Genomic DNA, 13,712 nt, shown 5'->3' on the forward strand with positions numbered 1-13,712 from the left:
AATGAGTCAGCTGGTGTGGAACATACTGTATGGGCTGATGAAGGCCTGGTGAAGTTATCAGCCATGTAAAGGAAGATCTGCTGCTGGGGATCCCTAGAGTCCTGCACCTCCCAGTCTAGAAGCCAGTTTGGTTGGAGTTTCAGCTGAAAGCTTTGCAAAGTGACACAGATGTTTGCAAAGACTGAAACATGTTTGGTCATAGAATCATAGAATCAAGCAGGTTGGAAGAGACCTCCAAGCTCATCCAGTCCAACCTATCACCCAGCCCTATCCAATCAACCAGACCATGGCACTAAGTGCCTCATCCAGGCTTCTCTTGAACATCTCCAGGGATGGTGACTCACGTGGGCAGCACATTCTGTGAAGCACTTCCTCCTAACACCCATCTGCCAGTTCAGGAGGCCAGTTGTCCTGAAGACAGCCTGTCCCACTATTGAAGATTGAGGCAAAGAAGGTGTTAAGCACCTCTGCCTTTTCCTCATCTTTTGTTACTGTATTCCCCTCTGCATCCAATAAGGAGTGGAGGTCATCTGCATCTGTGTTTAAAAATAACTTTGGATGTAAAACAAGGCTGTGTTTGTCAAACATGCCTGCTTGGAACATGAGTTGGGGTGAGTTTGGTAAGGATGCTGACCTGTGTGAGATGTGTTACACCTTTTGTGTTTGAAAGAGTATTGCAACCTACTGACTGAGATGTAAGCCCAGCTGCCATTGGTTCCTCTGCTTTTGAGGCAAGTTGGCTCAGTTCTTGCTGGTTGCACTCACAAATGCCATCAGGTTGGAAGGGACCCTCAGAGGGCATCTTGTCCAACCCCCCTGCACTCAGCAGGGACACCTCCAACTAGATCAGGCTGCACAGGGACACATCCAGTCTGATCTTGAATGTCTCCAGGGATGGAGCCTCAACCACCTCCCTGGGCAGCCTGTTCAGTATTTCACCACTCTCACTGTGCAGAACTTCCTCCTGATGTCCAACCTGAATCTGCCCTGCTCCAGTTTCAAACCATTGCCCCCCCCAGGCCCTTCTGAACAGTCCCTCCCCAGCCTTCCTGTAGGTCCCCTTCAGATGTTGAAATGTACCTCTAAAGTCTCCTCAGAGCCTTCTCCTCTCCATGCTGAACAGTCCCAATTCTTTCAGCCTGTCTTCATGAGAGAGGTGCTCCAGGTGATGATCTTGGTGGCCCCCTCTGGACTCACTCCAGCAGGTCTCATGTGTGTGGTGCCCCAGAGCTGGACAGTGTCAAGGAAGTGCATTTTTTTCACCTTCCAGGCACACTAATCCACATTTACATGTTGACCTAGAATGAAGTTTATCGTTAGCCTGAAATTGCTTTGCAAATGGAGGATGATGCCATCCCTGTCTCATGCTGCTTTAAATATTCCTGGGATATCTTAGGAGTGGTTAACATACAGCTCTTTCATATGGAACAGGACATTTAACTACTGTGTGAACATCTGTTCTCTGAATGCTGTGAATTGATTTGATTAAGGGACGTTTTGATTACTTCCTCTGCTGAGAGCACAACGGTGATGCTGGCTCCGTGGAGCAGATGGATGACACATGTGCAGAGTGGCTTCAGAGGCTGCAGCACAGCACAGCCACTGAGTTTCAGCTGTGATTCATTCAAAGCCCAAATATTTTTCTTTTTTTTTTTTATCTCAGCCCAGATTTTTTTTGCCCTTGCCACCCTTATGCCTTAGTGCAACTTGAATCAGAGTTGTCTTTTACATTGTGACTTCTGGTGGCCTTCTATGACAAGGTCACAGCATTAATAGATGAAGGCTGAGCAACTGATGTCATTCACCTGGACCAGAGCAAAGCCTTTGGCACTGTCCCCCACCACATCCTGGACTCCAAGCTGGTGCAGTCTGGGTTTGATGGATGGACAACTCAGTGGATAAGGAACTGGCTTGATGGCTGTACCCAGAGAGTGGCTGTCAGTGGATCCACGGCCAAGTGGAGGCCAGGGACAAGTGGAGTCCCTCAGGGATCAGCACTGGGACCAGTCTTGTTCAACATCTTTGTTGGTGACATGGACAGTGGCAGTGAGGCCCCTTCCCTTCCCTTCCCTTCCCTTCCCTTCCCTTCCCTTCCCTTCCCTTCCCTTCCCTTCCCTTCCCTTCCCTTCCCTTCCCTTCCCTTCCCTTCCCTTCCCTTCCCTTCCCTTCCCTTCCCCTTCCCTTCCCTTCCCTTCCCTTCCCTTCCCTTCCCCTTCCCTTCCCTTCCCTTCCCTTCCCTTCCCTTCCCTTCCCTTCCCTTCCCTTCCCTTCCCTTCCCTTCCCTTCCCTTCCCTTCCCTTCCCTTCCCTTCCCTTCCCTTCTCTCTCCTCTTCCTCAGGCTGGGAGATACTAACTTTGTGCTTCTGCTGGCTTCTGCTTGACCTTGGCTGCATTGTTTTGCCTGATATTAACTTCTCTGCTTCTGTCTCCTGTCCCTTGTGTACAGGGGGCTGGGGGAGGAGGCAGGGAAGGGAGAAGCTGTTGCAGCCAGGAGCACCCTTGTACTGTTAATTAATTGTAAATATCTGTAAATATTGTACATTTTGTACATATCCATTGCATACCATTGTAGATTGCAGATTTGTTTGTAACTACAGCTTTCATTTGCTTCCAGCTGAGCTGCTCCAGCAAAGTTAATGTTGGGGGGGAATTTTCAACCCACCACAAGGTGAGAAGCAGAGGGGGAGAGGGAAGGAGAGGGGAGCTTGTGGGCTTTGTCAGCAGCCTTCCCTTGGATGGGGTTAAGCCATCCATTAAACCACACCTCAGGCCAAGGTGCCTGCTGCCCTGCTTGCTGGAGCATGCCACACTGCTTCTGCTAAGAGGTCTTCGCAGTGCTGCAAACTGCGGCGGGCAGCCTACGGAAAGTGCCCCTTTGAGTTACCTTTGGGAGCCTTTCGTAAGGCAGCTGCTTTGCTGCTGCACTGGGAGTACCCCAGCACACTTCATCAATGTGTTTGCTCTAAATCCTGCTCTGGCAGAAACTGGTTAAACTAGTTTGCCATTGGAATGCTCCCATCCCCTCTCTTGGATCCCGTCCCACATTCTGTAAATCATCACCTTCCTCAGGCTGCTGAAACTTTTCCTCCTATCAGCTAGGCTGTGGTTTATATCTTGAAACTTAAGCCCTTGCTTTCTCAACCAAAGAGAGAAAGCTTTTTTTTTTTTTTTCTGATGACTATTTGTTGCAGCTTTTCCAAGCCTTATTAAGCATGCCTTAAAGCTGCCAAGCCCTTCATTCTGGGAGGAAGGACGTGCCACTTGTTAGAGTTCATTCATGGTTAAGAAAACCCAGGCTGGGTGATTTGCTGTTTGGGAGGGACATGAGTGGCCATGATTTCCTGATCTTGCTCACACTGTGGTGTACACACAGTTCCTGTTACTTATTGTTTTCAGTCCCAACTGATTAACAGCAGAGCTCAGAATAGTTGCCATTGATCTTCCAGACTCTCAGCAAACCCTGAATCTGGAATATTGTGTCCAGTTCTGGGCCACTCAGTTCAAGAAGGACCTCAGGGAACTACTTGAAAGAGTCCAGCACAGAGCCACAAAGCTGCTGCAGGCAGTGGAACATCTCCCTGTGAGGACAGGCTGAGGGAGCTGGAGCTTGGAGCAGAGGAGCCTGAGGGCTGCCCTCATTGCTGGGGATAAAGATGTGCAGTGTGAGGAGGATGGAGCCAGGCTCTGCTCAGAGATGTCCAAGGACAGGACAAGGGGCTGTGGGGGCAAGCTGGAACAGAGGAGGTTCTGTGGGAACATGAGGGAAAACGTTTTCCCTGTGAGGGTGGCAGAGCCCTGGAGCAGGCTGCCCAGAGAGGCTGTGGAGTCTCCTCTGGAGACATTCAAACGCCAGCTGGATGTGTTCCTGTGTGACCTGCCCTGGGTGAGCCTGCTCTGGCAGGGATGTTGGACTGGATGAGCTTTAGAGGTCCCTTCCAACCCTAGCATTCTCTGTCTGTGGTCAGTGAGCAGCAAGGGCTGAAATAATCTTTGGTGTTATTTGAATTATGGTTATACTGCCACTTAGTACGAATCACTTCAGCTCCAGATCTGGTTGCTCCAGATCCTTTGCTCCGTTTCCCAAGTTGTGTGTTCCTGTCCTTGCTTGCAGAACATCGCCACCACCCTCTCACCAGGATGGATTTCATTTTCTCCTTATCACTCACAGCTCCCTGAAGGGAGGTTGGAGTGAGGAGGGGGCAGCCTCTTCTCCTTGGTGGCAAGGGACAGGACCAGAGGAAATGGTTCCGAGCTGCACCAGGGAAGGTTCAGGATGGATGTTAGGAAGTATTTCTTCACTGGAAGGGTTCTCAAACATTGGAATGGTCTGCCCAGAGCAGTGCTGGAGTCACCATCCCTGGGAGTGTTCAAGTAGCCTGTGGACCTGGTGCTTAGGGACATGGTTTAGTGCTGACCCTTCAGTGCTGGGTCAAAGGTCGGACTGGGTGACCTTGAAGGTCTCTTCCAACCAAACTGATTCTGTGATCTCTGATTCCTAAGCTCATTTATTTTTTTTTTCCCTTTCTTCCCAGTCTTTCCTTTTATTCTTTTTCCATTCTCTTTGTCTGGTATGTCAGATCCGGAGCTCTGTCACTAGTGTGCCTAGTAAATGTGAAGTGCACGCTTCCTGACATCAGTTAAGTGGTTCCTATTTCATGATGAGTCCTTCTGGGCTGTTTTGTCTCAGTCCAAACTTACCATGAGCAGCCTAGGACAGGAAATCCAGCACTTTGTGTAAGATGAATGCGGAGATTGTCTTTGATTGTTTGCAATGCAAATGGCTGTGTGCTTCATCAAGATAACCTGGGATCTTCTTTGTTATTTTATTTCTCTTCTAGAGGCACTGTGCTTGCCAACATCAGGGACAGCAAAAGAAGAAGCAGCTCAGGGAGAACCTGACTGCCTTGTGAAATATTTCAGCGTTGTGTGGTGTAAGGCATCAAAGAAGAAGCACAAGAAGTGGGAAGGTGATGCTGTTCTTATTGCAAAAGGGAAGTCAGTAATACTGAAAGACATGGAAGGCAAAGACATTGGAAGAGGTACTGTAGATTTTTATGGGATCATAGAGTGGTTTGGATTGGAAGGGACCTCCAAAGGTCATCCAATCCAACCCCCCTGCAGTCAGCAGGAACATCCTCAACTAGATCAGGTTGCTCAGAGCCTTGCTGAGCCTGACCTTGAATATCTCCAGGGACGGGGCCTCAACTACCTCCTTGGGCAACCTGTTCTAGTGTCCCAGCACCCTCATGGTAAAGAACTTGTTCCTAACATCCAATCTAATTCTCCTCTTCTCTAATTTAGTTACTTCTCTAAGTGAATGCTTCTGTGAGCAAATAGCTTGAAATTTGTGTGTTGAATCCCAGAGACACAGCTCTTCAGGGCATTCAGAGTTTTCCATACCAATGGCAGACTGAAGGATGAAAAAGAACCCAGCAGGGCTTGTGGGGAAGAAGGAGACAGACAGCAAGCTTTGTGTCTCTTACATCTAAGGCAGATGCTTGGGGGAGGCTGGGACAGGCTTAATACCATTATTCACAACACCACCAAATGCTAGTGGCTTTTGATTGCATTGGAAAAGGAGTTAGAATTAGGAGAAAATATAGAGGTAAGCTTCCAGCCAGCAGTAAGGCAACCCCAGAGGCTGGATCTGGAGTTTTCAGCCAGGCAAACAGCTAAAACTCTTGTCTTTGTTGGAGAGACAAGCAAACAGCAACATTTTCCAGCCCAGGCAAAGTCAGCTGTGGAGGCAATTTTTAGTCTTGTAGCTTTAGCAGCAGCTGCTGCTGTAAGACACAGTTTGGGTCGTTATCAGAGTTAAAAATAAGATTTGCAAACTACAGGCTGCAGTCAGCTCGAAGCATTCATTTTTTCCTGAAAGCAAAACAAGAATTAACTTTGCTAACTGAGCCAAAGATATTTTGTAAAGCAGGAGGGTTGGACAAAATGTTGCCACAAAATATAATTTGATTAAATTTGGGGCTGATGAGATGATTTGTCTACTGTATTGTTCTAACCAGGATATTGTGAGCCTTATTAGGACCAGGCAATTATGATTTGCAAATCAAGCCTGTGACTTAGAAGTTCATTTGAATTTATTTATAGCAAAGCAATATATGTGCAGGCTGGCTTGGGTCTGAAAAAAGCAGAGGGGAAGGGAGTCATGCCTGGAATGCACCAGCCACCACTCTCTTGTTCTTGTGGTTTCATTTTTTCATGTCCTGTCTTCTTGAATTAGCAGAAAACACAACAGAAAAATGATTATTCTGATTTTCAGTGGGAAAAGCCTTTTTGCTGTGCTTGGTGGTGTCAGGGAGAGTGATGCTACCAATGCCATTGGTGCTGGCTTGCCCAACCTGAGTTACTCTCAGTGCCAATTTTTGTGATGTGAGTTTTAAACTTCTGCAATTACTCTACAAGCCCTTTGAGAGAGAAGGAAAGACCCAGTGGTGGTGCTTACCTCCAGAACTGTATTGAATGCTAGGAAGCTTACAGGGAGGGTGAAGGAGCAACCAGCATTGTTAGTTTTAAATGGGAAGAAAAGGGCAAAGGATGACTTTATTGTGTTTTCTGTAGGCACACCAGGGCTGGATCTAAGAAGGAGCAGGGGTACCTAAAAGCAGCACAGGCTGTTGCTTCTTTTTGATGCAGAAGAACATTCTGCTTTGTGGGCAGCAGGGCAAGAGAGGGGGTTCCGCCGTTTCACTCTGCTCTGCTGAGACCACACCTCCAATCCTGCCTCCAGTTCTGGTGTCCCCAGCAGAAGAAGGACACAGAGCTGTGGAGTGAGGCTAGAGGAGGCCACAAAGATGATCCAAGGGCTGGAGCAGCTCTGCTGTGAGGACAGGCTGAGGGAGCTGGGGGTGTTCATCCTGGAGAAGAGAAGACTCTGGGGTGACGTTAGAGCTGCCTTCCAATAGCTGAAGGGATCCTGCAGGAAGGCTGCAGAGGGACTGTTCATGAGGATGTCTAGAGAGGCAAGGGGGAATGGTTTGAAGCTGAGGGAGAGTAGGGTCAGACTGGATCTTAAGAAGTTCTTCAGTATGAGGGTGGTGAGACTCTGGAACAGGCTGCCCAGGGAGATTGTGGCTGCCTCCTTCCTGGAGGTGTTTAAGGCCAAGCTGGATGAGGCCTTGAGCAGCTGAGTGTAGTCAAGAGTCATCCCTGCCTGTGGTGGGGAGGTTGCAGTAGATGATCTCTGAGGTCCCTTCCAGCCTAAGCCATTCTGTGCTTCTGCAAATCTCCTAATTCCTAAATAGTATATTACAAAGAATTTAGGAAGTGCTCTCTTGTAATCTGCTCTGTGTTACAGCAGCAGTTATTTCTGGCAGCTGCATAAATGTCTGAACTTTGTTGGTTTGCCTTTCTTAAGTTCCTGTCTGTTCCTAAAGCTTGCCCTGTCTTAGAACTGGGCTCTGCAGACTGGAATGCAAAAGGTCCTGCAGAAGGATACAGCTGTGTTCAGTATGCTCAGCCTGAAGCTGTGCAGAGGTAATGAAAGAAAACAAAAATGCAGAGCAAAGGAAAGGTCTTAAATGCCCTCTCCAGGCACCTCCCTTAGGAAGGCCATGTGCATTTCTTGTGTTCTGGCATCTCCAGTTCGTTCCTGAATGCAAGTAGTGCTCTTTCAAGAACCAAGCAAGGTTCACTGTGTGCTTTTTGAGGACATTTAGAGGAGGGAGGAGAAAAATACCTCCCTTTTGCTTTTGGCCAGGCTATTTTTCAGCATTTGCTTAGTCTGTGAAACACCTCAACAAATTTTTTTCTCTTAAAGGAATTCAAATCCAAGATATTCATAGAATCATAGAATCAGTCAGGGTTGGAAGGGACCACAAGGATCATCCAGTTCCAACCCCCCTGCCATGGGCAGGGACACCTCACACTACAGCAGGCTGGCCAGAGCCTCATCCAGCCTGGCCTTAAACACCTCCAGGGATGGGGCCTCAACCACCTCCCTGGACAACCCATTCCAGGCTCTCACCACTCTCATGGGGAAGAACTTCTTCCTCATGTCCAGTCTGAATCTCCCCACTTCCAGCTGTATTCCATTCCCCCTGGTTCTGTCACTATCTGATATCCTAAAAAGTCCCTCCCCATGTCCCAACCTTTCACATTTCTAGAAGTAGGAGACCTGAGCTTTGCAGCAGTCTTTATAGGTTGTGTTTGTGAGAGAAAATAGGTGTAAAACTTTGCCTCTTTCATGGGTGAGTGCTTTAATTGCTGCTCTACAGACAGCTTTTTCACCTGTTCAGTTCACACTTTTTCAGACTGTTTTTTTTCACCCAGCTAAAGATCCAAGTCAGTTAATTCAAAGTGCCACAAATTCAACACATGCCTGAGTCTAAATCTGAAGTGAAGATGTGGCTTTGACCTTGCTGGGTTCAGAAAATAAATAATATATGTCTGCTGTTTCTTCTGTGACAGATTCAAGTACTAGAATGCTGTTCAGAAGAAGGAGCTCCCATTCTTTCCTACATCTGTAGCTTAACAGAAAGCAGCAGCTGTAGCTGTATTTCATAGTGAGACTAATGGTAGCTGCTCAGGCTGAATCCCTAAGGGGATATTAAAAAAGAATGCAACACCTCCCTGGTAGGTTTTTGAATGAGCAAACTCTTCAGCTGATTGATACATCCTGGCAATCATCAGAGCATGGGTAGAAGTCAAGATCTCAGATGCATAGGGATCCTTAATTGTAAAAGGCTAATTTAGAATGGTTTTACAGAGTGATTTTACAGAATCACAGAATCTGTGAGAGAATCCGGGGGAGAGCCATGAGGATGCTTAGGGGACTTGAGCATCTCCCCTGTGAAGAGAGACTGAGAGCCCTGGGGCTATTTAGTTTGGAAGAGAGAAGGCTGAGAGGGGATCTGATCAATGTCTATCAATAGCTGAGGGGGCCAAGCTCTTTTTGGTGGTGCACAGTAATGACAAGGAACAACAGGTACAAGCTTGAACAGAGAAGGTTTCACCTCAACATGAGAAGAAACTTCTTTCCAGTGAGGGTGACAGATCCCTGGAGCAGGCTGCCCAGAGAGGTTGTGGAGTCTCCTTCTCTGGAGACTTTCCAACCCCACCTGGATGCATTCCTGTGCAGACTCCCCTGGGTGATGCTGCTCTGGCAGAGGGGTTGGACTGGATGATCTCTGGAGGTTACGTCCAACCTCCGATGTACTGTGGGACTGTAAATATTAGGGGTTGGAAGGGACCTCAAAAGCTCATCCAGTCCAAGCCCCCTGCCAGAGCAGGAGCACCTAGAGCAGGTCACACAGGAACACATCCAAGTGGGTTTTGAATATCTCCAGAGAGGGAGACTCCACAATCCCCCTGGGCAGCCTGCTCCAGTGTTCTGTCATCCTCACAGTGAAATAATTCTTCCTCACACCAGAATCACACAGAATGTTAGGGATTGGAAGGGACCTGGAAACATCATCAAAGACCTCAAAAGATCAGCAAATACCTGCTCACAGTTTTGGTTTTCCTTCCTTCAGATGAATCTTGGGTGTTAAGGAAGTAGTCTTTGCTGTGTTGTCCTAACTGATCAATTTTTTATCTTATTTTAGGTACTGGATATAAATCTAAGGAGCTAGAGAGTCTTGAAGAAGGTCAAACACTGATGGTTGGAGGAAAAGAAATTGAAGTGATGGGTGTCATTTCAGCAGATGACTTCAGCAGTGGCAGATGTTTCCAAGCTGGAATAGGGATTTGTGACACAGTGCCAGTTGCTTTCTCTCAAACCAATAGGAAATCATTCTGTAAACCATTCAAAACTGTCTGCCAACCAAGCACTAAAGAGAATATCCTCAAAGATCCTCAAAGCTGCAAACCTCGCCACGATCCAAACGCTTCAAGTAAGAGTCAGACTTTTAAGTTCCTTTAAGCACCCTCTGGCTCTGAAAAAAAACCACTGAGTTTGCAACCAAAATATTCATATTCCCCAGTATATTACTGAAGAGCTTCTGACACACACTGCTGGTGTTTCTAGTGAGGGTTTTTATCAGCTCTGTTTCTGACAAGTGAAATACTCTGCAGTGCATTAAGTTTGGCATAGCTACAAAAGGCTGTAGAAACAAGTTAGAGTGGTTTCTGAGAGCTCTGCCAAGAAGAGTGAGTTTGCTAATCAGAGAAACAGTTTGACACATTCTGTAAGTTCTAGATGAGTTCCAGCTTCCCACTGGGGGCAAGGAAGCACTAGCATCATATAGCAGCACAGTAATTACAGTGGAGGATCAGTAATAGAGAGGTTAAGCTTGATTCATAGAATCGTAGAATGGTCTGGGTTGGAAGGGACCTCCAAAGGTCATCCATTCCAACCCCTCTGCACTGAGCAGGGACATCCACCACTAGATCAGGTTGCCCAAAGCCTTGTTGAGCCTTGAATGAGGCCTCCAGTACCCGCCTGGCCAACCTGATATGCTGTTGGTAAATGCATTTTGTGTCTGAGAATGGTCAAGATATTAAACAGCATTTTTAGCAGTCACTAGATTCACAGATTCACAGATTTATTGGGCTGGGTTGGAAGGGACCCTGAAAGGGCATCTAGTCCAACCCCCCTGCAGCCAGCAGGGACACCTCCATCTACAGCAGGCTGCTCAGGGCCACATCCAGTCTGAGCTTGAATGTCTCCAGGGATGGGGCCTCAACCACATCCCTGGGCAGCCTGTTCCAGTGTTTCACCACGCTGATGTCCAGGCTAAATCTGCCCTGCTCCAGTTTCAAACCCTTGCCCCTCATCCTATCACCACAGGCCCTTCTGAACAGTCCCTCCCCAGCTTCCTATAGGTCCCCTTCAGATACTGAAATGTAGCTCTAAGGTCTCCCCAGAGCCTTCTCCTCTCCATGCTGAGAATTCTTTCAGCCTGTGTCCATAGCAGAGGTTCTCCAGGCCTCTTGTGATCTTGGTGGCCTCTTCTGGACCCACTCTGGCAGGTCCATTTCTCTCTTGCATTGGGGGCCCCAGAGCTGGACACAGCACTGCAAGCGAGGTCTCAGCAGAGCAGAGCACAGTGGCAGAGTCACCTCTCTCAACCTGCTGGCCACACTTCTTGGACTTTTTGTCTGTAGCTGAGTTGGAGAAATAACACCCTTGGATAACAGAGCACAAGTAGTGCTTTTGTACAATACTTGTCTATGTTTTGAACTTCCAGATTCCCTTGTTATGCCCAAACCAAGTGCCAGTCATCAGAGGATGTTCAACCAGGCTGGGCTGCCTGTGGTGGATGTAGTTGTGGATCCTTACATTGCAAACAATCTCCGACCACACCAGAGAGAAGGAATTCTTTTTCTATATGAATGTGTGATGGGGATGAGGTAAGAGCATCATCATTATCCTGTTGTCTTAGGATCACAGGATGTTAGGGGTTGGAAGGGACTTCCAAAGATCATCGAGTCCAACTCCCCTGCCAGAGCAGGACCAGAGAATCCAGCACAGGTCACACAGGAACACATCCAGATGGGGCTTGAAAGGCTCCAGAGAAGGAGACTCCACAACCTCTCTGGGCAGCCTGTTCCAGTGCTCTGTGACCCTCACAGTGAAGAAGTTCCTCCTCATGTTGAGGTGGAACCTCCTGTGCTGGAGTTTCTATCCACTGCCCCCTGTCCTATCCCAGGGTGCAACTGAGCAGAGCCTGTCCCCTCCCCCTTGACCCCCCAGCCATCAGATATTCATAAACATTGATTAAATCCCCTCTCAGACTTCTCTTCTCCAGACTTCCAATGCCTGCCATGTTTTCTGTTCAAAATGAGACAATGAATGGGAAGATTTGAGGAACTGTTCCATTAGTTAGTAATTTTCCAAGAGGAAAGGCTGCACAAGTGTTTTGTGCCCTGGATGCAGCACCATGCTTCCTGGCACCTTGCCAAGTGTGGTGAGAAGCCAGTGCACCACAAGGCCTCTCAGTTCTGCTGCAAACACCAGGTCTTGTAAACCCAGATACAGTCTGTGGATATGGTCTGCCTAGACTTCAGCAAAGCCTTTGACACATCTCCCACAGCATCCTCCTGGAAAAGCTGGACAGGTGCACCCTATGCTGGGTTAAAACTGGCTGGATGACCTGGTTGTGAATGGTGTGGCATCCACTTGCTGTCCAGTGACCAGTGGTGCCCCCCAGGGATCAGTACTGGGCCCAGCTCTATTCAACATCTTTGTTGATGACTTGGATGAGGGGATGGAGTCTACCATTAGTAAATTCACAGATGACACAAGTTGGGGGCAGTGTGGATCTGCTGCAAGGTAGAAGGCTGTCAGAGAGACCTGGACAGGCTGCACCATGGGCTGAGGCCAATGGAATGAGATTCAAGAAGGCCAAGTGCAGGCTCCTACACTTCGGCCACAATCACCCCATGCAGTGCTGCAGACTGGGGGTGAGTGGCTGGAGAGCACCTGGCAGAGAGGGACCTGGCAGTGCTGGGTGACAGCAGCTGGGCAGGAGCCAGCAGTGTGCCCAGGGGCATGGAAGGCCAATGGCATCCTGGCCTGGGTCAGGAAGAGTGTGGCCAGCAGGAGCAGGGATGGAATTCTGCCCTGTCCTGGGCACTGGGTGGCCTCACCTGGAGCACTGTGTGCAGCTCTGGGCACTCACTGCAGGAAGGATCTTGAGGTGCTGGAGCAGGTCCAGAGGAGAGCAACCAGAGTGGGGAGGGGGCTGGAGGGAAAGGCTGATGAGGAGAGGCTGAGGGAGCTGGGGGGGTTCAGCCTGGAGGAGATGAGACTCAGGGGGGACCTTAGCACTCTACAACTACCTGAAGGGAAGCTGTAGGCAGGTGGGGGTCAGGCTCTGCTCCCAGGCACCTTGTGACAGGATGAGAGGGCATGGCCTGAAGTTGTGCCAGGGGAGGTTTAGGTTGGATGTTAGGAAGCACTTCCTGATGGAAAGGGGAATCAGACACTGGGATGGACTGCCCAGGGAGGTGGTGGAGTCACTGTCCCTGGAGGTGTTTAAGGAGAGATTGGATGTGGCACTCAGTGCCATGGTCTGGTTGGTGTGGTGGTGTCAGGTCATAGGCTGGACTGGATGATCTCAGAGGTCTATTCCAGCCTCAATGATTCTGTGATTCTGCAGTCTAATCCATGATAAACCACTCTGCTTTCTGGAATTTATAATTCATATTGTTCATAATTATTAATAGAATTTATAAGCCAGGCATTCATGTAATTTAAAGTTCAAACATTTATAATAAAGGAAAAATATACAGCACCCTTGTCAAAAGTGCTTTCCCAAGAGATTTCTTAAGGTGTGGGCAAATTAATAAAAATATATTAGATAATGTTTTTAATTCTCTAAGAAGATTTAAACTCTTAGTTTTTAGAGGACTAGAAGTCAAATTTTCCTCTAAGGTCTTCTGGCTCTAACCGAGTGAGTAGAGCATAAATAAGGTTCTTTATACTTCAGAAAACAACCACAGAAAGCAATTCCCTAAGCCAGCCACGACTTCTAAGTAGTCTTTTAAGTTCTTGCCACCACCTAATTCTGTCTTCCAGAGTCAGTGGCAGATTTGGAGCCATTCTTGCTGATGAAATGGGCTTAGGTAAAACCTTGCAATGCATCGCTCTGGTCTGGACCCTTCTGCGCCAGGGGGTCTATGGATGCAAACCTGTGCTAAAGAGAGCTCTAATTGTCACCCCTGGGAGCCTGGTGAAAAACTGGAAGAAGGAATTTCAGAAATGGTTGGGAATTGAAAGGATCAAAGTCTTTACAGTTGATCAGGTAAGATTTATT

The 13,712-nt window shown here is 48.1% G+C and overlaps 1 protein-coding gene across 1 annotated transcript in view; it reads left to right on the top strand.

Annotated features, from left to right (window-relative positions):
* The window catches only part of RAD54B (RAD54 homolog B), a 64,081-nt gene that overhangs the window by 30,899 nt on the left and 19,470 nt on the right, over nt 1-13,712 (top strand). The window contains exons 3-6 of the mRNA XM_054385268.1: nt 4,839-5,039; nt 9,558-9,845; nt 11,142-11,304; nt 13,475-13,700. Of these exons, the coding sequence (XP_054241243.1) occupies nt 4,839-5,039; nt 9,558-9,845; nt 11,142-11,304; nt 13,475-13,700 (878 nt within the window). The remainder of the gene's footprint in view (nt 1-4,838; nt 5,040-9,557; nt 9,846-11,141; nt 11,305-13,474; nt 13,701-13,712) is intronic.

Source organism: Indicator indicator, chromosome 12 (assembly GCF_027791375.1).
Source record: "Indicator indicator isolate 239-I01 chromosome 12, UM_Iind_1.1, whole genome shotgun sequence".
Lineage (NCBI taxonomy): Eukaryota > Metazoa > Chordata > Aves > Piciformes > Indicatoridae > Indicator > Indicator indicator.